The sequence below is a fragment of the Nuphar pumila genome, chromosome 13 (genome assembly GCF_984573655.1).
Source record: "Nuphar pumila chromosome 13, dmNupPumi1.hap1.1, whole genome shotgun sequence".
Taxonomy (NCBI): Eukaryota; Viridiplantae; Streptophyta; class Magnoliopsida; order Nymphaeales; family Nymphaeaceae; genus Nuphar; species Nuphar pumila.
Window position 1 is genome coordinate 54,173,452 of NC_143261.1, and position 24,888 is coordinate 54,198,339.

Below are 24,888 nucleotides of genomic sequence, written 5' to 3' on the forward strand. Positions count from 1 at the left end.
TGAAAGCAATCACGCGATCTTCTCTGCCCATCAGAGTACAGGGTTGAGATAAAAGATGGCTCTCGCCTCCATCTACAGCTTCACTCCTCAAGGTACATTCCTAAAACCCTCCTTATCCCTCAATTCCTCACTTGGGTGTTCTTTTTCCCATTTTTGAGCAGAAACAAGAGGTTCCCATCTTCCAATTCCCACTCTGAATGGGGTTTCTCACCCTCCAGGGCTCACCCTACAAGTGGGTTGTCTTCTTTCATAGCTAGAGCAAACCCCAAGGAACTCATCTTGGGCAACCCCTCTGTGACAGTTGAGAAAGGGAAATACAGTTATGATGTTGAAACTTTGATTAATAAACTCAGCAGCCTGCCCGCTCGTGGTAGTATTGCGAGATGCCTTGATATCTTCAAGAACAAACTCTCTTTGAACGATTTTGCATTGGTTTTGTGGGGTTTTCACAGAGGGGGAGACTGGCAGAGATCCCTTAGGTTGTTTAAGTATATGCAGAGGCAACTATGGTGTAAACCAAATGAACATATCTACACGATAATGATAGGAATTTTGGGCAGAGAAGGGTTACTTGAGAAATGCTCTGAGATTTTTGAAGAAATGCCCCACCATGGTGTTGGTTGGAGTGTTTTCTCTTTCACTGCACTGATCAATACTTATGGCTGCAACGGGCAATACGAGACGTCGCTGCAGCTTGCCGCTCGGATGAAGAGGGAGAAGATTGCGCCGAGTTGTGGACGTATAATGCGGTTATCAATTCGTGTGCGAGGGGTGAACTGGATTGGGAAGGATTGCTGGGATTGCATGAGGGAATTCAGCCTGATCTTGCTACTTATAACACACTGTTAAGTGCTTGTGGTAGCAGAGGTCTTGGGGATGAAGCAGAGATGGTATTTAGGACGATGAACGAGGCGGGCATAGTGCCGGATGTCACTACGCATACTTACCTTGTCGAGGCATTCGGTAAATTGAAAAAGCTGGAGAAGGTTTCAGAACTTCTGAAGGAGATGGAGTTGGCCTGAAATCTGCCCGACGTTACGTCTTACAATGTGTTGCTAGAAGCATACTCTAAGTCAGGTTCTATCAATGAGGCTATGGGTGTTTTCAGGCAGATGCAAAGGGTGGGATGTGCCCATAATGCATCAACTTATAGCATTCTGCTGAACCTGTATGGTAGGTACGGCAGATATGATGAAGTGAGGGACCTTTTCCTTGAGATGAAAGTTAGCAGCACTGAACCAGATGCTGCAACTTATAACATTTTGATACAGGTTTTTGGTGAAGGTGGTTATTTTAGTGAGGTGGTGACATTGTTCCATGATATGGTGGAGGAAAAGGTAGAACCGGATATGGAGACATATGAAGGACTCATTTTTGCTTGTGGAAAGGGTGGCCTTCACGAAGATGCGAAGAAAATCCTTTTGCATATGCAGGGTAATGGCATTGTACCTAGTTCGAGGGTTTATAACGGAGTAATGGAGGCATATGGTCAGGCAGCACTCTATGAGGTAATAAAGGTTTTCTTTGTTTTTCTTTTATATCATTTGTTAATGGCTGGAACTAATTCTTAGGAGATTTTATTAGGAAGCGCTTGTTGCATTCAACACGATGCAAGAGGCCGGGAGTATACCGACCATTGAAACCTACAACTCTCTTATAGCTATGTTTGCTAGAGGGGGGCTTTATAAGGAATCACAAGTAATCGTTTCATGAATGAATGAATCAGAAATTCAGAGAAACAAAGACTCTTTCAATGGTCTTATAGAAAGCTTTAGCCAGAGTGGAAAATATGAAGATGCACTTACTGCGTATATGGAGACGCAGAAGACTAGATGCACACCAAATGAGCGGACTTTGGAGGCTGTTTTGAATGTGTACTGTTCAGCAGGTCTTGTTGAGGAGAGCAAAGAGCAGTACCTGGCGATAAAAGAATCTGGAGTAATGCCGAGTGTCATTTCCTACTGTCAATTGGTGTCAGTTTTTGCAAAGAATGACAGGTTAGAATTACTCTGTAATCTCTTTTAGTTCAACCATTTCAGTCAATATTTATATTGTTACTCATTCCTTTATTGGAGGATGATATCCTCTTCATCCTTTGGATGGTTCTGAAGAGTTCTGTAAGGATTCAGTCTGAACCAGGGTTTTAAAACTCGCCGAGTCAACTCGGTGACTCGGCTCGGCCCTCCAACGAGTCAACCCGGCAAGGTAAACTCGTTTTGCGAAAACTCGGCCTTGACTCGGCATGACTCGGGCGAGTTTTGGGCACTTTTTTCATTTTTCAAAGGCTATGGGCAATTTTTTCATATGTAAGTGTTCATTTTTCAAAGAAAAAATAACATAATAACAATAGGCTTACCAACTTAATATAAAATCACAAAATTAGTGAAAGTCTATCAAATTTCACATGTCCATCATTCATTCCTTTTGGTAGCTCCAGGTAAGGAATCAAACCTAGTACCCCTCAATGAACATAGAGTGAATCCACTAATCCAGCTAACATAACTGATCCCTCATGCAACCATCTCTGCAACACTGACTTTGTTTGCATATTGATACTGCATACCAGGTGGTTGAAACTTGAAACACAAGATGAAAGTCATCGTTATTCTTCTATATCCTCCATCAGATCCCACTTGAAGTGGCTCCTGTCAAAACTCCAAATCCTCCTCCTAAAGGGTTTGAGTTTATTTCTTTCATTAAAAGTTCACCACGCCACTACTTACAAAGAACTATATAAGTACATAGGTACATAGAGCAAATGTCCATAAGGAAACTTTGTTGCTGTGAGACCTACACAATAGTTGGTAGCCTGCCAGCCTGTTCAAAACCAACAGCATAAAATGCCCACATTTATCATTATAATATATATACATCACAACATTCTCATTATCCAAAGCTTATATGCATTTATGTGCAGATATATAAGGCATGGTCCAATCAACTCTACATCAGACAGACGCTTACAAATATCAAGATAAAGTTCAATGTTCCCAAAATTTTGCAAGGATTTTCTGAGGCCCTGCAACACAACAGCTATGTCCATATATTCAGGATGTAAACCATGATCGAGCATGGCTATTAAAGTTCCTGAAGCTAGTAATTAAGTCATTCTTTATATATTGTCTTGAAAGACTTGTTCCTGCTTGTGTAGTTTCTTTAGTAAATGTGATATTTGAATTAAGAGTAGTTTTACTTGATGTTATTTTACTTATTAATCAATTAAACTAGTAATTAAGTCATTCTACAAACCTTTATATGTTTAAATGACAATTTATATATTGTCTTTCTTTTAAAATCAAAAGTTAACAAAACCCGGTCCGAGTCACCGAGTTGACCCGCCGAGTCACGAGTCAATAAAGAACGAGTGGAGTCCCGAGTCACGGGTTTTAAAACCTTGGTCTGAACCTTGATCCAGAGCTGGTCTGCTTGTCCACAACCTTATTTTATGGTCATGAGTCATCAGTGTTTTGGATTTGATCACATTCCATGTGTTTCATCAATCAAAAGTCGTTGGGTCTCATGCATCTGTTATTAAGTTTTCTTGCATAAAAACCATAAAGATTGACATGGTTGTAACTTGATTTCTTGAGCACCACTGATGCCGACACTACTGCCAAATTTGTTGTATCAAGCTGAAGGTAATCTTGCTTGGCAGCAAGGGGATTAATAGGTGCATAGGGAATGAATCTCCAAAAAGCACTTAGATTATCACAATGTATGAGAGATTTATATATTCATTGTTGTAAGGCCGAGAGTAGGTGATGTAAGGCCGAGAGTAGGTGATGAATCCATAAAATTTTGGTCATGACAGCAACTATTGCTCTATATTCAGCTTTCATGCTTGATCTAGCTACCGTTCTTTGTCTCTTGCTAGACCATGCGACTAAATGCCTTCCCAAAAATACTCCATAACCTGTAACTGTCCTTCTCGTATAGGGATCATCTGCCCAATCTATGCCTGAATATGCAATCACCACAAGACTCATCGAATATGAATGATTTATCTGTTTGGAGTATACACGACCATCAGTAATTGTGCCTTTGATGTATCTAATAATTCTTTTCACAACATCTATATGACTTCGTCTAGGAGCATGCATGAACTGTGACACCTGGTTAACGACATAGGCCAAATCTGGTCTTGTAAAGGTGAGGTATTAAAGTTCCCCTACTATGCTTCTTAATCTTTCTAGGGAATTTTCTAGGGAATTCAGCAAGTCATCATTCTGACTATCTCCATACAATTTTGTATTTAATGCAATTGACATCTCAACAGGCTTACATTCTGCCATACAAGTGCATTGTAAGAGATCTTTGTCATATTTACTCTCTGAAAGAGCCAAAGAATTGGGTGTTCTATCCACCTATACACCAAGAAAATACCTGAGAACACCAAAATCCTTCATATAAAACTTATGATGTAGAAAGTTCTTCAGGTCTTTTATGCATGTCTGGCTGCTCCCCTGTTATGATTATCTCGTCAACATAGACAAGAATCAATGTCGTATCACAATCATCAATGAGGGTGGATAAAGAGTAATCACATTGAGTACGTGTGAAACCAATAGACTAAACTGTTGTAATGAATGTCTCAAACCATGCCCTAAAAGCTTGATTGAGATCATAGATAGCCTTTCTTAATCTCAAGGTTGTCTTTGCAACGTCACTTTCGGGATAACTAGGAGGATGTTCCTAGGGATGGCAGTGGATTGGGGCGGGGGACAAGGTCTCCACCCCCGCCCCATTTCAAAATCTGAACCTTCATCCCCGCACGGGGATGGATTTTAACCTCCACCCCCGCCTCCATCCCCATTTCATGTCCTCCATCCCCGGTCCAAACGGGGGTGAGGCGGGGCGGGGGAAAGAATTGTAATGAAAAGAGGCGGAAGCACCAATAGAGCAAGTGTCACTCTTTAAGAGTGATCACTAGAGCCAAGAACACAAACAACAAATGTGCACACACAAAAACTCTCAAATATGGAAATGACTTAAAGTCATAAGTTGGATATTATTGAAGAAAGGAAGAGAGGGGTATAAAACCCATACATTTAAGAGAGGAACACCTCCTCTATTTATAGAGGAGGAGAGCACAAGAAGGGACCACAAGGGGGCTCCCTTGTAGTCGTTGGGAGCCCCCAACGGTCAGAAATCTGACCGTTGGGGCCCCAACGACTACAAGAGTGGGGCCCCTTGTGGTTCCAACAAAAAGCAAAAAAAGAAAAAGAAAAAAAGGAAAAAGGAAAAAGAAAAAGAAAAAGAAAAAGAAAAAAATAAAAAAGGTACATTTGTAGTTTTACAATAATACCCCTATCGGGTATTTTACTAAAAAGCAATATATATATATATATATATATAAGTATATATATAACACGCCCCCTCAAACTTTACGGGGAGAAGACCGAAAGTTTGCTAAGGAGGAACATAAATCGTGGAGTTGGAAGTGCTTTGGTGAAGAAGTCAGCTAGCTGATATTCTGAAGTAACATATGGCAATGAGATAGTCCCTCTGAGATATTCGTCTCGAACATAATGGCAATCCATCTCGATATGCTTTGTCCGCTCATGAAAGGTGTGATTGTTGGCAATGTATATCGCACTTTTGTTATCACAGCAGAGCTTGGTAGGAGTGGAAATGAGGACGCCCATGTCAGCAAGGAGACTTCTGAGCCATACAATTTCCATAGTTGTCATCGCCATAGCCCGATACTCAGCTTCAGTAGATGATAAGGAGACCTTCTGCTGCTTCTTGCATCTCCACGAGATGAGAGATTCACCTAAAAAAATACAAAGACCCGTAATTGAGATACGATCATTGGGATTTCCTCCCCAGTCAGCATAGTCAATTCAAGAGATGAGGAAGAGGATAAGAAGAGTCCCTTGGAGATGGTATTTTTGATATATCGCACAATTCTCATTACAGCCGCCATATGAACCGTGGTAGGTGCGTGCTGAAACTGGCTCACTGCATGAACCGCATGAGCTATGTCAGGACGGGTGATGGATAGATAGGTAAGGGATCCAATTAATTGACGGTAGGGAGTTGGATCTTCAAGAAGAACACCATCTTCAAGTCTTAGTTTCGCATTGATAACTTCGGGAGTCTCAACTTTCTTTTCATCAGATATTCCTGATTTGGTACAAATTTCAGCAGCTAACTTCATTTGAGATAAGATGTATCCTCGTTCGGAATAAGCCACTTCAATTCCTAAAAAATATCGCAAATAACCAAGGTTAGACATATCAAAGGTATCTTTTAACATAGACTTAACATCATTTACTCCCTTTTTGTCATTCCCAGTGATGATCATATCATCAACATACAGCAGAAGCATGATAATGGAGTCACCTGTCCTTTTAACAAAAAGAGCAGTGTCAGTATAGCAAGAAGAAAAACCTAAATTGATTAATACATTACTAAACCTGTCATACCAAGCTTTAGGAGCTTGCTTAAGACCATATAAAGCCTTTTTTAATTTTAAAACTTTTTCATTTAAATTCATACCTGGAGGTGGTTCCATATAAACTTTTTCATTTAAATTACCATTCAAAAAGGCATTTTTAACATCAAGTTGAAAGATGGGCCATTTTTTAACAGAAGCTATAGCAATAAGGGCTCGAACACTAGTCATTCGAGCAACTGGGGCAAAAGTTTCATCATAGTCTACCCCATACTCTTGGGCATAACCTTTGGCTACCAACCTAGCCTTATATCTTTCTAATGAACCATCACTCTTAGTTTTTACTTTAAACACCCATCTACATCCAATGGGTTTCTTGCCATTTGGAGGATCAATAATTTCCCAAGTTTGTGCCTTTTTAAGGGCATTAAGTTCAAGCTCCATAGCTTCATTCCAATGATCATATTGTTTAGCATCATTGTAATGAGATGGTTCATGAAAGGAGTGAATAGCAAGAAGACATGCTCGATAATTAGGGGAAAAGGAGTCATAAGAAACAAATCTATTTGGAATCTTAGGAATGCGATTTGATTTTCTTTGAGAGGTTTCTTCTATCGACTCATTTTGAGAAAATCTTTCAAGGGCACATGGAGGATTTCTTTCATTCCTTCTAGAGTAGACTTGTATTTGTCTTGAAGCATTTTCTTCTAAGTTTTGATCATTATTTGGATGTTCAACAAGATTTTTATTAAGAGGTTCATTAAGATCAATATAATCATCTATGATGTTTTCTTGAGGTAACAAGTCAAATAAAAAGGAATAGTCAATATTTTCAGTTGGTTGATGCGAAAAACCATTTTCTTCTTCGAGAAATGTGACATCTTTTGAGATATAAAGTTTATTATTAAGTATGTCAAAACATCTATATCCTTTTTGTTTTTCGCCATATCCCAAAAAAATACATTCAATAGCCCTAGGAGAAAGTTTATCATTTTTGCGAGTTAAAACAAAGCATTTACATCCAAAAATTCTTAATCTTTTATAATCAGGAGACATATTGTAAAGTTTTTCAAATGGAGAAAGATTTTTCAAAGAGGATGAAGGTATTCTATTGATAAGATATGTTGAAGTTAGAACCGCTTCGGCCCAAAAGGATTTTGGGATATTTTTTGAAATCAATAATGTTCTTGTAGTTTCTATTATGTGCCTATGCTTTCTTTCCGCAAGACCATTTTGTTGCGGAGTGTTGGGACAAGAACGTTGATGACAAATTCCATTTTCTTTTAAGTAATTTTGAAAGTCATTAGACATATATTCACCTCCCGAATCGGACCTAAGAATAGATAGATTTCTCAAAAATTGATTTTTAACCATCGCATGAAATTCTTTAAAGAACGAAAAAACTTCAAATTTGCGGCTTAAGAAGTATATCCACGTAAATCTAGTGAAGTCATCAATAAAGACCACATAATACGAAAAACCTCCTTTAGATAAAATTGGGGAAGGTCCCTATACATCGGAATGAACAAGTTCAAAAGGCCGAGTGACAAAATAACTTCTTTGAGGAAACGGAGTAGCTTTAGATTTCCCAAAAATGCAATCTTTACAAGTCATGTGATTGTCTTTACAAGTATTGTCCAAAAAAGGGAGAAGAGACATTTTTACAAAATTTGGATGACCAAGTCTCTCCTGCCAAATTCCAATACTTTTGTCTTTAACAAGATTGCAAGATGACTTAGATGGAAGCGTCAAAAAGTCCATAAAATAGAGATCACCCCTTCTATGGCCTTGCCCAATCAGCTTCCCTGACTGGAGATCCTGCACGATGCAATCTTTAGGTGAGAAAGAGACTTGGCATCCATGGTCGGTGATTTGGGAAACGGAAAAAAGATTTAAATTAATTTTTGGAACAACTCTTACTTTAGGAACAAAAAAATTTTGAGAATTTTTGAAGTCAAGTGTTCCAATACTTTCTATTTTTAATGACGTTCCATCGGCCGTTGAAACATAGGAGGACATGGGTTCGAAAAAAACATTGGAAAGGGAGGTTTTATGAGATGTCATATGGAAAGAAGCACCAGAGTCTAGTATCCACATACCTGGAGGTGATGAAGAGTAGGCGATGGCGGCTCCGGATGTTGAAGGAGAAGACTTGAGAAGGTGTTGGAGAACTTCAGAGATATGATTAAGAGTTTCTTTGATATCTCCTTCTTTGGTACTTTCTTCCTTCTTTGGAGAATTTTCTCCGACCGCGGCAACCTTTCCTTTAAGCTTTGGACAAACCGGTCTAATGTGCCCCGGTTCATTACAATAGTGGCATATGATCCCCTTTCTTGGCCCATTGATATTTTTGTTAAAGTGGAAAGGTCTATATGCTTTAACATTTGATCCGGGCCTATTAACGGCCAAAACTTCATCATTCCTAATGCTCAAACCAAGTCGAGTTTCTTCTTGACATACCTCGGCAAGAGCATCTTCAATAGGTAGGGCTTTGCTTTTATGGAGAAGAGATGCCCTTACTTGTTCAAATTCCGGGCGAAGCCCATGAAGAAATTGAAAAAAGTGCTCCTTTTCAATTTGTTCCCTTCTTAGTTCAATGTCTTGTGGAGCAACCCATTTGGGCTCAAGAAGGGCAAGCTCATCCCAAAGAGGGGTTAGAGAGCTAAAATAATCCCGGACACTCCATTTGTTTGGTGGAACGAATTTTTTCTTGACAAAAGAATTGCCGAGCAAGATCTTTTTGGGTATACATACCCTTAAGGAAAAACCAAGCCTCATTGGCTCTTCTAAACTTGGCAATATTGGCACAATTTTTAAGATCTACATTGTTCATAAACCATGCCAAAATTTTGGCATGGTTACTTTCCCAATCCTCGATTTTGGATTGATGTTCATTAATGGCTTTGATGCGCTCATCGCCATCTAAATCCTTTTCAACTTCATTTTCAATTTTGCTAAGAACAAGAGAGGGTTCGGGAGTAGTCCCCATAACAAAACCCCAAAGTTTCTTACCTCTTAGATGATTTTCCATAGCGGAGGCCCACATGAGATAGTTGGACCCATTTAGCTTGAAGGAGAGCTCCACTTTAGAGTCACGTTCCATCGGCACCAAATACTCTTCCTTTCTTCAAAACTTTGAGAGGCACGCTTTCTAAGATGACAAAAGAAAAAAACCCAATCACCAACCGAGCTCTGATACCATGTAATGAAAAGAGGCGGAAGCACCAATAGAGCAAGTGTCACTCTTTAAGAGTGATCACTAGAGCCAAGAACACAAACAACAAATGTGCACACACAAAAACTCTCAAATATGGAAATGACTTAAAGTCATAAGTTGGATATTATTGAAGAAAGGAAGAGAGGGGTATAAAACCCATACATTTAAGAGAGGAACACCTCCTCTATTTATAGAGGAGGAGAGCACAAGAAGGGACCACAAGGGGGCTCCCTTGTAGTCGTTGGGAGCCCCCAACGACTACAAGAGTGGGGCCCCTTGTGGTTCCAACAAAAAGCAAAAAAAGAAAAAGAAAAAAAGGGAAAAGGAAAAAGAAAAAGAAAAAGAAAAAGCAAAAAATAAAAAAAGGTACATTTGTAGTTTTACAATAATACCCCTATCGGGTATTTTACTAAAAAGCAATATGTATATATATATATATATATATATATATATATATATATATATATATATTAACAAGAATAAGTCCATCCCCGCCTCCATCCCCACACGGTGATAGATTTTAACCTTCATCCCCCTTTCATGCCCTTCATCCCCGGTCCAAACGGGGCGAGGCGGGGCCCCAGTATCCCTCGGTCCACTGTCATCCCTAGATGTTCCATGTATACTTCTTCATATAATTCTCCGTGAAGGAATGCATTCTTCACATCAAGTTGATACAACTACCAACCAAAAGTGATGACAATGAAAAGGATAATACAAATTGACCTCAATCTAATAACAGGACTGAAGGTTTCGTCAAAATCAAAACCATGTTCTTGAGTATACCCTTTGTCAACTAATCTTGTCTTATATCTCTTAATACTACCGTCAGCCTTATAGTTAATCTTATAAACCTATCTACATCCAATAATATTTTTGTCTATAAGTTTGTCTACGACTTCCCAAGTACCACACTTGTGCAAAGCATTAGTTTCTTTATTCATAGCTTCAACCCACGTATTATTTTTACATGTCTTAGAAAAACTGCATGGTTCCTTTTCTTGATCGATAGCGGCTATAAATAATTTAAAGTCAATAGAAAAGGCATCATAACTCACTCACTTGTTTGGCGGCTGACGCGGTCTAGTGGATCTCCTCAACTGAATATGTTGTCCGACAACATTACAATTCATTTCTGTTGTGTCTAAAGATTGTCTTAAGCTCCTTTTGAGATTCTATCATCGTTATTAGCCCTTTGATTATGGTAAGATTCTAGTTGTATCTTAGAACACCTTTTACATACCAAGCAAAACTGCTGAAACTGGACTGAACGAGAATCTTTGTTTGAACCAGCAATAAGCGACAACAAATTGGCAAATTTGGGATTTTGGGGCAAACTTGTTCCGAAGGGAGTTATCGACATGAACATAACACTTGCGACCAAAGGCACAAAGTATAGAGTAATCAAGACGTTTTTCAAAGGTCTGTGTCACCATTTAATCCATCCAAAGGCATTCCATTAATAAGAAACACGATGGTGTGGAAGGATTTTGTCCATAAGTCTGCTCTCAATTTAGAATCATTCATCATGGTGAGAGTCGTTTTCCTCACATGATACTGTTTCCTTTCAGCAGTTTCATTCTAAGTTGCATTTCTTGGGCAGGACATTTCATTCACAATGACATTATCGTAGAGATATTTAATAAAACAATTTTAGGTGAATTCACCTTCCCCAACACTTCAGAAGGCAAAAATCTTTCTAGAAAATTGAGTTTCAATATAGGCTTTAAACTATTTAAAAGTTAGGAAAACTTGATCCTTGGACTTCAGAAAGAGGATCCAAGTGTGTACCTACTGAAATTGTTGACAAAGATAACATAGTATTTAGATTTAGAACGAGACATAACGGGTGTTGGTCCCCAAACATCAAAATGGACAAGCTCAAATGGGAATGAAGTTCATTTGTTAGAATGTCCAAACGGTAACTCATGACTCTTACAAATGCGACAACTATCACAAGAAATAAAGGACCCTTTGACTTTGTCTCTCAATAGGATGAGATTCTCATTACACAAAAGAATCAAGAAACCATAATGACAATGACCTAATTTACGATGCCATAACTCAATGTCATTGATAAGACGAGATACTCCAGACAAAAGCAATGGACAACCAGGATGAGGTAACACAAGAAAATCCGACGATGATGCGTGGATTTCATTCACTACATAAAGACCACCACATCACTTTCATTCAATAAACATTTTCTTTGTGTGAATATCCTTAACAGAAACAGAAGATGAAAAAAAAAACATAAGAATTCATTTGATCAGACAATTGAGAAACAAAAATAAGATTACGTTTAATGCTAGGAGAAAGAAGAGTGTTGAACAAATAAAAGGGGTAAAATTGGTAAGTACCAAGACAATGCCTATATGAGTGATGGGATGATGTTTACCTCCTGTAATAATACGACCCAATCCACGATAATGCATAGCATGTACGAATTTACATAAATATCCTGTTACATGATGTGCTGCTCTGGAATCAAGATACCAAGTATTCTGAGAGGAGGAAAAGATAGGCTACCATTTAACACTGTGTTGCGCTTGCATACTTGTGGATCACGGATTCACCGACTGGGTTTGTTGTAAGTTCAACTAGATGAATTAGGTGCTAAGAGTATCATGATCTTGATATGACGCCATTGATGAAGGATACGAAGATGGTGATGGAGAAGGTGACAAGGCCTTGAATCCCCAAAAGGAACACCTGAGAGTGCAAGAAAATGTGCTGAAATAGGAACTATTGGTGGGCGATACGTGGTCACATACTTCTAGTAACAATCCGAACTAGGCCCACATTTGCCGCACATCTGACGCGTGACATTGTTTGGACGTGATTCACCATCGAGGGTCGGTAGAAGTCTTGCACCTTTACCAAAAGAGTTGGATCTACCACGTCCTCTGCCTCTTCCACCACGACCAGATCCAGAATATGAACCAGTAAAAAGAACCTCATTAGATGTATGGTTCATATTCTTCTTTCTAAAGGAGTTGCCGAGATCAAACATAGCCTCGTGTTCTAATAGCATGGAACATAGCTGATCAAAAGGAGGTTGTGGTCTTTGTTTGGAGTACATTGTAACGAACATGTTGAATTCCAACCCCAAACCTCGAAGGGTTTACATGCATATATCCTCATCCGCAATAGGAGTGCCTATTGCTGCAAGCTGGTCAGTGATAGATTTTACTTTGCTTAGATAGTCTATCACACTGAAATCTCCTCTAGCAATCCTCCCAAATTCTCCCTTAAGTGATAGATCTTTGCTGTGGAAATTTGCTCAAACCAACGGTGTAGAATTTGCCAAAGATATCAAGTGTTGACACTTGTGGGAATATGAAGTAAAACTTCGCAAGAGAGAGTGGTCGTAATATATGCTACCAACAACTTGGTCATTTTAGACTGTACGGAGAAATTTGGATTTGGTTCAAGTTTATTTGTTTGCTTGTCATCCTTCAATTCAAACTATAATAAGAACTCTGCAGGCACAAGCAGAGTCCTGTCTAGATGCCCAATCAAACCATGGCTGCTGATAAAGGGGATGATCTGTTTCTTCTAAATGAAAAAATTGCAAGAGTCTAACTTGTTAGAGACAAGCTGACTAAGAAAGGAAGAGTTTATGGGAGAGCTGGAACTTAGGGTAGCCATGATGAGAGGGTTATTAGGATTTCAAGAAAGAAAGAAGAGAAAGTAATAAACCAGCACGTGTTTTGTTTTTTCAGACTAACGGGATTCTGTAGGCTCTATGCTGGTGATAGAAATAAATATAATCTTCCCATTTGGGCCAATATGTGCAGGTCTGGGTTGTCAACGCGGGGATCCATTTTTCTTGTCTGGGGTAATGAATCTGGAGCAAGGTCCTCTAGAATTTGGACCATATCAAATACCATGGTGGTGGCTTGTTTTGTGAATGAAAAATGACATACACATTGGCTCCTATTAGGCATGCACATTGAAGTGCAATTGTTCTCCTAAAGTGAGTGATTATTCATACTGTCATGTAGTATTTGAATGATGTACATTATTGGCGCAAAACTTTCTCCATGTGCATGATATAATTGTGAAAGTACATTATTCATAATATTATAGTTTTCATTTGCAAAATGAAAAATACCTACTCATGGTTGCTAACATTTCTGTTCTTAGTTCCACATTGTGGTGATGCTTGTTTTTTGATAGCTAGCATGCTTGGTGTCAATGTTTTAATAGTTGCAAATGACAGAAATAATGACACTTTCAAAAAAATGCATATGCAGCCCACTTCCATTTTGGATATTGCCCTAAGCCAAGAATCCTATCTTTTTCTCTGACGAGCATTTGTTTCATGCTAGATAAAGTTCCGGCTTCCTCTCTTGTTGGCTTCCACTTGCTTTTAGTTTATTTGATGAATTACATCGCCAAGAAATACCTACTGTTTGGTTGAGCTGATCAGGCTGCATATGGCATGCTTTTGTGCAAACTGATCAGCTAATTAGACCATTGCAATGGCAAGAAAGCAACCTCATTTTTCCAGCAGCCAGTACCTACCATCATACATTTCTGTGAGATCTGCAACAATTTCAGAATTGTCTCATAATCTGTACTTGTTTCATCTCAAAATCGTAGACGGGCTGAAGCTTATGAAGTACTGGATGAAATGCAAACATCAAGAGTTTCCAATGCTCATCAAGTGGTTGGTTGGAACAATGATCAAGGGGGAATATGATGGTGAATCCAATTGGCAGATGGTGGAGTATGTCTTCGACAAAGTTAACTGTGAAGGCTGTGGTCTGGGATTGAGATTCTATAATGCCCTCTTGGATGCACTATGGTGGCTGGGTCAGAAAGCAAGGGCTGCAAGAGTTCTCCAAGAAGCAACAAAGCATGGACTATATCCAGAGCTATTCTGTTGTACCAAACTTGTGTGGTCGGTCGATGTTCACAGGTAACCATTTATCTTTCGCTTCTGATAACTATTCTGCTCACCGTTGTTCTTGCCAGCACATATTGATCAGAACTCAGAAGTAATGGAATACCATGATCACACAAACCCAAAGTTCAATACTTTTCATTAGATAATATAGTTCATACCACAAAGGTGACATGTGAAGAACTCTATTTTGATGAATTACAATTCTCAATCACTGGGTTAAATTACAGTTATTTTGTCTTTGTTCACCGTAAACACATTTGATTGTTTCCTTGTCAGGATGTCTGTTGGTGGTTCACATACAGCTGTATCAGTTTGGTTAAAATGACTTATGCAACATGATGGTGAATGGGGATGATTTTCCTGAGCTTGCAACTGTTGTGGTGAAGTCTTATGTTTCTCTTTCCTCTTCGATTTGTTTCTTCACAAAATCAAGTTTTCTTCTTCGTTTGCTTTGGAATGTAACAGTATGGCAGATTACACAACCCAGCTCACTTCTTTTTTTCTTCTCTTTTTTTGGACATCAGAAGGGATGACATGGAGAAAAACTCTGACTCGAGAGTTTTCCCTGTAGCCAATGCAGTGTATTCATTCCTTAGCAAACCTCATCATGCTTCAGTTTTGCACCATGGAGCAATGGCCGAATATTTTGTCGGCAGCCCCAGTTTAAAAAATTGCTCTCATTATCGAAAAGACCGGATCATTGATCTGCAAAAAAGGTCCTCGTTACATTGCTTGATTCTGATTTTCCTCTTCCCAGCACGAGAGTGTCTAGTATAGATGCCAACAGTGATATGAAGTACCGGAGGAGCCTTGATATAGATGGTAGAACAGGAACAGAGCTAATGGCTGCAGCAGTTTGAATGTTCATACTAGAACTCCTACAGTTTTGTGTCACTGATTTTTGTAGCATTAATTTAGCTCACATGGCGTTCCATATTTATAGAAATGAGCAAGAAAATTAATGTACATGAGCTTGAGGGTTGAAGCGTTCTCTGTTATCGTGAGCTTGTGGGGCAATAGTTCAGTGAGTCTTCTGATGGCAACACCAATGTTTATCATTCATGGTTACAGATATATCAAATGATAGTACACGTTATGTTGGATATTCTCACACAATGAACTATATATATAGGGTTAATCTAACATTAAACTTATAATGTAAAAAAAACATCATGTATTTTTTCAAAACACCATTCGTTAAGGGTATTTTACTCATTTTACATCAATTGTTAAATACAATTAGTTTAGTGCTGGATTAACTCATATATATATATATATATATATATATATATATATATATATATATATATATATATATATATATATATATATATATATATGTATCAAGAGCGAGTGAGGCGAATTTGCATCACATATCCTGTTTTCATGGAAATCTCGGCAAGGGAAAATCCTGAAATACTTTGTAAAATCCTGTTTTTATTTAGAAACTATCACATAAAATTTTGAAAATACATGTAATATATACCATAAAAATATACAAAAATATCAGGAATTACTTTTATCGCTTTAATATAATGATCAAAAGCGTGATAGTTCAAGGTAGATGATTGTCACAGTATGTCCGTTTAATTGCCCTTTTAACCATTCTTCACTATGTGCATAACCAATTCAATTTCATGTAACAACACAGCAACTTGTTGAACCACAAAAGAACCAAACCTTCCCCTATGATGCTGCCACTGTATGAAAATTGCGGTATTTTAACCGAAAGATGAAAGAGATCCTAAAGCGCAACTCTGTGAAATCTTTACATATGGCAGCAGTCAGTTATTTTGTGCTTATTCATCAAATGAATAACTTGATAGAATTATCATTTTACAAAATGATTGGCTGAAGCCCCAATGTTGCGTTCAAATAGGGATGTAAACGATTCGGATTCGCAGGGGATGTGGCCAATGTCATATTCGAGTAATCAGATGTTGGCTAAATGGATTCAAATTTGGATTCGATGGTGAAAACTAAACGGATTTGGATATATGTCAAAATTAGATGTTTGTTGAATTCAGTCACAAAAAGAGGATACGGTTTTGGCTTACCAAATGCAACTAAACGGAATAAAATTTGGTTGGATATTTGATAAAATCCAATTCATTGACATCCCTAGGTTCAAATGAAAGCTCCAATCACTGCCTTATGCACCTGATCACCCTCCATCTTGGGGATAGGGCCTGTCAGGTGTAGGCCCATGACCTGATGGAGGGCGATCAGGTGCCTAAGGCACAACAAATGTGCCATGTGATGGCACCTGATCCAGACTCGACTTCAAGATCCTGGATGAGCTTCCCAGTTTGAAATCAGTATGGGAGGTTGTCTCCTTTTTTACGTGTGAGAGCCTGAACATCTGGGCTTGAGTGTTAGATGATTTCCTGTGTCGACTATTACTACTATTGATAGTAGGGGTGGCAAAATCTGATCCGACCCGCCAACCCGCTTTTTAGCCGGGTTAGGGTATGGCTTAAACGGGTTTGTGTCATAAACGGGTCGACCCGCCTAACCCGTTTATTAAGCGGGTCGTGTTCGTGTTAGGGGTATGCCAACCCGCCAACCCGTTTGACCCGTTTAATAAACGGGTTAGGCAGGCGGGTCAACCCGTTTACACGAACCCGTCAACCCGCAACCTGTTTTTGTGTTTCTAATTGTGTTATTGGGGACAATCTATTAATAATATATGAGACTTGATCTAGAATTTTCAAAAAATTTCAGCACCAAAATTGAAATTATTTCTTTTAAATAAATGCTTACGAGTAAAAAGGAAAAGGAAACCCTAATCGGGTTCCCCTTTTCGTTTCTCTGAGAAAATGAGAGAGAGAGAGAGAAGAGCAGTCGAAGCTGCGGGTGATCTCCGGTGAATGAGATGGACTGAACCCTCTCCAGCTCAGAGGAGCGACGATGGCGAGGATGTCCTTCTAGTTGCCTCTCACTGCTCCTTCTCGACAAAGCAATGATAGAGACGGTGAGGGTTTCCCACCTCCTGCAAGGGCTTACTTCCTGCAATGCGGGTAGCCTTGCAGTTAGACAGGTTATTCGGGTTATGGTGTCTATGTTATCGGGTCGACCCGTTTAATACACGGGTCATCGTGTCATGTAATCTTGTCATGTCGACTCGACCCGTTTAATACACGGGTCGTCGTGTCATGTAACCGTGTCGTGTCGGGTTACCCATTTAATAAATGGGTCATGTTCTTGTTTGCCACATCCAACCTGTTTAATAAACTGGTCGTGTTCATGTTGAGGTATTCTGACACGCCAACCCGCCGATCAGACCCGATTGCCACCCCTAATTGGTAGCAAGCTATGTTGGCTCACTTCATTTTCAAATCCAACCCAAAATGACATGATGGTGGTCATCCCTTGTGTAAGGAAGGCCATCAAAAGACCAACGGTCATCTGCCGCATATTGCATTCAAAAGCATCTCACCATCCACAATCTTCCCCACCCTCTTCTTACGAGCTTTGCAGAAACGCCAACAATTCAAAACACCAACCAAAGGATTCCTTCCAATGGAACACCATCATCCGCACCAATGCCATCAATGGCTCCCCACCTCGCCAAACCATTGCCCTTTACCAACATATGCTCAGAGAGGGTGTCCTCCCCAACAATTCCACATTCCCACTCATTCTCAAGGCTTGTGCTGGCCTTTCTGATCCATATATTGGACAACAAATCCATGCCTGTATTGCCCAACTTGGGTTTGATCCTGACAAATTTGTTGCAACCGCCCTGATTGGTATGTATGGCAAATGCGGCCATCTTGATGATGCGCAGAAAGTGTTTGATAGAATGCCCCAAAGAGATTTGGTGGCTTGGACAGCCCTTATTTCTGTGCTTTCTCATAGTGGTTGTGTCGATGGTGCCTTGGATGTGTTGTTTCGGATGCGATCAGAAGGGATTGGAGTTGACCTTGTCACAGTTGCAAGCCTTCTTATGGCCTGCAGATCATTGAGTTCTTTGGCCCACGGCGAATCAATTCACTGTTTCAGTATTAAAGTTGGATTTGAAGAAGACATTGAGATAGGAAATACCCTCATAGACATGTATTCTAAATGTGGGAATCTAGAGAATGCCTTGAATGTTTTTAATGGGATGGACGAAAGGGACATGGTTTCATGGAATGCGCTGATTGCAGGTTTTTCGCGGAATGGGGAAACAAAACAGGCATTGGCTGTATTTGAGGAAATGAGATCAACAGGAACAGGTTCACCTAACCGCATTACCCTGCTCATAGTTGCACCGTGCTGTGGGAGTTTGGGTAGCTGTGAGATGGCAAAATGTTTGCATGGGTATGTGGTTAAGAGGCATGTTTTGAATGGAAGCTTTCTGGATGACGTCGTGCTTGCTACTGCATTGCTGGACATGCATTCCAAGTGTGGGAATTTGGAGTTAGCTCGTGAGGTTTTCGACAGAATTAAGAGAAGGAACGTGGTTTCTTGGAGTGCTATGATAGCCGGTTATGAGCAGGCTTTGATGCCTGACAAGGCTTTGCAGCTCTTCCATGAGATGCTAGCATTGAAGGGTGCAATAAAACCCAATGAAGTCACCATGGTCAGTGTTCTCTCAGCATGTTCACAGTTGGGAGCTTCACATCAGGCAAAACTGATGCATGACTATGCAATGGAGATTGATTTGGGGTCAAATTCTCGGGTAGCATCAGCGCTTATCGACATGTATGCCAAATGTGGCAACATAGAAATGGCTAGAGAAATTTTCTCCAAAATGACAGAGAAGAGTGTGGTTTTGTGGAGCGCAATGATAGGGGCAGAGGGAATGCATGGAGAGGGAAGACGAGCTCTTGAACTGTTCAGGAAAATGGTGCAACAAGGCTTGCAGCCTAATGAGGTCACCTTTATTTCCTTGCTATCTGCTTGCAGTCATTCTGGCCTAGTGAATGAGGGATACCAATTTTTTCATCAAATGGAGAAGGATTATGGCATTCAGCCAGCGTTGAAGCACTATAGCTGTATGGTTGATCTCCTTGGGCGAGCTGGCAGACTAGATAAAGCTCATCAGCTTATCAGGAGCATGCCCATGGAAGCAGATGTTGGTGTTTGGGGAAGTTTGCTTGGCGCTTGCCGTCTACATGGAAATTGCAAACTTGGCGAGTTTGTCGAGAAACAAATTTTATCATTAAATCCACATAGCATCGGCCATCGTGTGCTGCTAGCCAACATGTATGCTGCAGCAGGGAGATGGGATGATGTTGTGAGAATGAGAGTATCTTTGAAAGATCAAGGATTGAAGAAGACAGCAGGGTGTAGTTTCATCGATATCAAAAACAAAATACACAAGTTCATCGTGGAAGATCGAACACATCCTGATACAGATAAGATATTCAAGCAATTAGCAGTCTTGGGTCTTTTATTGAAAGATGCTGGTTACGTGCCGAACACAGCTGCTGTAGTGTACAACATAGACGAGAAACTAAAGGAACACATGCTCATGTATCATAGTGAGAAACTGGCTATTGCTTTTGGGATTATTAATACCAGCATCGGAGATACAATTCGTATCACCAAGAATCTGAGGATCTGTGATGATTGTCACACATATTCAAAGTTCGTTTCAGAGGTTACAAAGCGAGAGCTTATAATCAGAGACGCATATCGGTTTCATCATTTTAAGGATGGGTTATGTTCTTGCAGAGATTATTGGTGACGGTGATTCCCCTTTGTACATTTGATAACAGTGTGGTCTTAATCCGGTATGTAGCATTCAGTAGTTATGGATTTTAAGCAAGGGTCAAGATGATGGTCTTCAATGGTCTCACAGTGTATATCCCCTTCTCAACAAAAGATGTTCAACAAATGTCATGCTGCAAATTTCATCGACACTAGCAGAAAGATGGCCAATTATGTCTCTTTGACCCATCACAGATCTGCATGGCAATATTTTCTACATTCCATTTTTTAATTTTTTGAAACGTGTTATATGTGACCTGCTTTTTGCTTTTTTCCAGATAGACAATATGGGGAATAGCCCCTGGTAGGATTTGAACAAAATGAATAAAAAGAAACAAATTACTGCAAACCGTAGATTAACCACAGCTAGATTGTGTCTTTTACATAGTAATCACATTCCCATGGATGTGCAGCAAGCACATCAAGCAACTTGGTTTGGCAGATACATAAAGTTTGGAGTCAGTCCACCGAGTCATTCCAATAGCTACTGATGCCAACACAATATCCATAGGGAGAATGGTACATCCATGTGCATCAGGAATAAAATTTGGGACCAGTCACTGAATCATTCTAATAGCTACTTATGCAAATGCAATATTATTCAGTCCATGTAACTCAGCAGAAGTTGCATCAACAGGCAATTCCAAAATCACAGATGAAGGCACTACACACCAACGGATGCTTAAAGTATGCATATCAGAGGTGTTTTTAATTAACAAAAAACTGAAACAAGGTACTCTATTGTTCTCTTTGCAAGTCAAAGATGCCAATTTGAAATATAAAATGTAGTCAGTAGAGATGTATCAATGCACGTCAGGGATACAACAAAAAAGAATAGGGTTCCTGCCCTCGCACTCTTCTTTGACATTGTGAAACTTAAACAGCAAATCCAGAAGTCAAATCCAATAGCAGAATCCAAAGCAGCAACTTGTGAGAGAGGTTATGGGCATCGACCACGATATTTCATTGGCCTTGATCTTGAGAATCATCCTTGACATTTTTCTGCATAAAAAAATGGGAGACGGAGGAAAAGAGCCTGAGTTTATAGACCAAGTCCAAGATATAGTACCTAAGGACCTGACCACTGCATCAAATATCTAACGTTAATCAGAATTGAACATAATTAACTTTCCAAGCAGTATGGCAAGCAAAGCGAACATTCAAATATGCCTGTTGAACATACAAATCTTTTTGAAATATAAGAGTTTTATTGATAAGGGAACATAAATGTGGTGAGAGAAGACAAGACAATAAAAATCACCCAACAAAACAGACAAATAAATGCATTAGTTGCAACATGCACTATTATCAAAACTAGATTCTTTAGTATTAAACAGTGGACCAATCTATGATGGATCTTTAATGAGGCACTAAATTATTGGCTACATTTTGGGATATCCTGCTAACTGATTATACTAGCTACTATATCTTCCTGATGCCACAGAGGCCCCACAACCAGAAGCATCCCTTGCCAGAGGTCCTGAGCAGCCATATTCTTCTATAGCTATCACTTCTTGTAATCCAGCTATGACGACGATGTTTTCATCTTACTCAGTGGTGGCAACAACTGTTGTCTCATGACTAATAATGATTTTGGGATTAATGAGTTTGTTTTAGTCCTCGTGAAAAGAAAAAAAATCTAGAATCAGTTCACAAGTTCCCTCAACATCCCAATGTCTAATGAATTGCATAATAATAGATTTAAAATCCATGCGTTTTTTCTTGAAGCTTTCAGTAATTCTGCTTGTATGGTTGCAACGTGATTACTACCATGATGCCATTACTTATGGATGCATCAATCAACAATCTCCTGAGTGTCAAATCTTAAAAATTAAATTTAAAAGAATGACTTAGATCCGTAGTACAAACTAAGTCGGTCAGTACTCCAGTGTATGAGGCACAGGAAATTTTTACTCTCCATTTTGGTCACTACTATAATCAACTTTTAGCCAATATTATAATCAACATGGTCAAGTTAACTGAATTAAAGCTGTTTCTCGAATACTGACATGTGTATGCATGTATGTCAAAAGGTCATTTCTTCCTTTACTTAAACAAATGAACTACGATTTCATAAAATAACTTATAAATTACAATATCCATGTCCGATAGTTCCACTTCTTTGGCTTCCTCACCATTTGACGCACTGATTCTATCTTGTCTGGTTATCATATTACTTCCTGCTCTAGAAACTATGGTTCAAACTCAATGTTAGGCATTAAGTGCATACAATTCATGCCCTAAGACTTTCCTACCAACTCTTCAACCTAGCATACTTCCTATTGTTTGCCCATTTCATAGATTCAGGAGCTTGTAAGCATATCATCATGATATTTTCTATTTCATGCTTTAGTTTGGTAATACACTTATTTTCCTCTGCATGCTGCTGTAGTAAATCTGCTGACCACAAATATAGGACTTCCAACCATATCCCAGTTCAGTGATTTGGTTCTCTGTCGGCCTTTGACATTTAGTTTTATGATAGATATCCTCAGCTTTGTTGCCGCACTGTTATGGCCATAGGTTCTACAATAAATTCAGTCAAGCTAAAAATGCTTCAACGGGCACGAAATAAAGAATACAGGGGAGGGAATTCGTGATGAGGAACCTCACAAGATAGTAGTAAAACATTATCAGAAACAGTTCCGGAAAGCTCACTATCAATTATTGATGATGAAGAAAAATCTAAAACGAATGTGTGAAGAAACCAAATGTGTTTTTGACCTGTACACTGCTTTCAGGAAGGAAAAATCCAGAGTTGTCAGTTTGGGAAGCGGGAACGCAATTTGGAAAGCAGGAAGCGAAGCACTTTCAAAATTTTAGGAAGCAGAAAGCGCAGGACGACTTAAAAGCGATCCAAGAATCGTCTCGAAAGCGACTTAGAAAGTGAACCGGAAGCGACCTAGGAAGCTAGGGAAAGCGAAAAAAGAGAAAAAAAGAAAAGAAAAAAAACACAAAAAAAACACAAAAAAAGAAGAGGAAGCAAGCTTCCCAATGCCTTACGGCGCTTCCGGTAACTCTGGAAAAATCTATATGGCGCAACACTTTGGTATGTAATTGTATTCCTTGTTTTACACCAACAGGCACATTTTTGCCAAACAATTTTTTTTTTCTCGTCTCATAATATGTACACAATGTATAGGCATATAAGAGAGCTTTTTCTTTGTAAGGCTACTCCAGATTCTAATATTTTGTACATCTTTCTAATTTAAATCTGGATCCAATTTCTTGATTGACAAATTTTAAATAAGAATTCTCCAAAGCCAATTTCTCATAGCCCTTATTTAGATAGTTTAAGAAAAAAGACCCTTCCGTTTTTATGCTTATTGTTCACAAAATTACATCCATCCAAAGTAGAACACATTTCCAAAGGCATTTCAACACCATGATTTTACTCCATCAGGTCTTTCCTTGCATTGGATAGTTTAAGGACAAACATGTGTCATGCTTCTCCAAGGCCAAAGAGAGATGTTCCATGAGCTTCTCTTCTTATTTTATAATTTTCAGGTCTCCTAAGCATTAGAAGTGAGGCTCATCTTTAAGATGTCCAACACATATATTTTATAAAGTGCGCTTAAAGATAACAATTAACAATTTAAGCCCAGATTTCTTCCTTCCTTTCCGCTTTCATCGACTAACCAACGTTGTCTCCGACATGCATTGGAAGTTCTGTAACGCTTCTGATAATGATCCATTCTTGACATTTTGGGCCATGTTGAACTATTCAACTCGCTTAACCAGTAAAACTAATCACCAACAAACATCGTCTATAATTTCCCCATGATCAACGTTATTCACAAAACAAAAGTTTCCACATATAGTAGCTGCAAGAATCAGATCTAACATAATACCACACAAAAATGGTAATTGCTTCCGGAACTCTTTGCATAAAGGAAAAAAAACATGCAATCACTATCGAAATCCCGATTAACACATAGAACTCATGCTAACAACTCCACCATAAAAAGGAAAAAGAAAAAAAAACACAAATCATATAAACATAAGAAGTGTGAGGAGGAATACAATAGCACCCATTATGAACAAAATGAAGGTAAGCACACCATCAACAAGCAGATCATAAACTCCACCACCCACGATAGACGCAGTTTCTTCTTTTGTTTAAGAACTCAGCAATCATATTTCACACAATTTTAGTAGCAGAGACGCCCCACTAGTCCCAACAGAAACCTACCCATTTACTTCCAACAACTTCTCACTAACAATGAATTCTACCAATATATCATAAACCACATAAAACCCTTTCCATACACACGGATGATCAAGAATAACCATCAAAAAGATTTTGATTGCACACATGAATCAATGCCCAAATCATAACCAAAATACCCAATTCTTGTGAGAAGAAAAAAATCCTATAATTTGCATATTATCACTAATTTGATCACAAAGCAACAAGATTCATAAGAAAGAAGAGGGTGAAAATCAGTTTTTAGCCAACTTGGGGAAGTTGGTGTGTAGGGAAACGACATACGGGTTGAGAGTGGTGAAATGAAAACCCTCTGAAGAGGTTGACTGCACAAACTCCAGTGAGGTAGACGGTGGCCAGCCCAAGCCCACCTGTCAAAACCTTGAAAGCAACGTCTGCCGCACCTGCCATCACCCTCTTTGCCACTATTCTTCTCGAGCTTCACACGCACA

The 24,888-nt window shown here is 39.1% G+C and overlaps 1 protein-coding gene and 2 pseudogenes across 1 annotated transcript; 2 read left to right on the forward strand and 1 right to left on the reverse strand.

The window, feature by feature from the left end:
* The first annotated feature begins 249 nt into the window (after positions 1–249).
* On the forward strand, positions 250–15,497 carry LOC149818429 (pentatricopeptide repeat-containing protein At1g74850, chloroplastic-like; annotated as a pseudogene).
* Positions 15,498–17,887: 2,390 nt separating this feature from the next.
* Positions 17,888–20,206, forward strand: LOC149818430 (pentatricopeptide repeat-containing protein At3g57430, chloroplastic pseudogene; annotated as a pseudogene).
* A 703-nt stretch (positions 20,207–20,909) lies between these two features.
* On the reverse strand, positions 20,910–24,888 carry LOC149818431 (uncharacterized). Its single transcript, XM_089985125.1, has 2 exons — positions 24,722–24,888; positions 20,910–21,231 (listed from the first exon to the last, which is right to left on the reverse strand). The coding sequence occupies exons 1-2, from the start codon at positions 24,845–24,847 to the stop codon at positions 21,193–21,195; spliced, it is 165 nt and encodes a 54-aa protein (XP_089841251.1). The 5' UTR covers positions 24,848–24,888; the 3' UTR covers positions 20,910–21,192.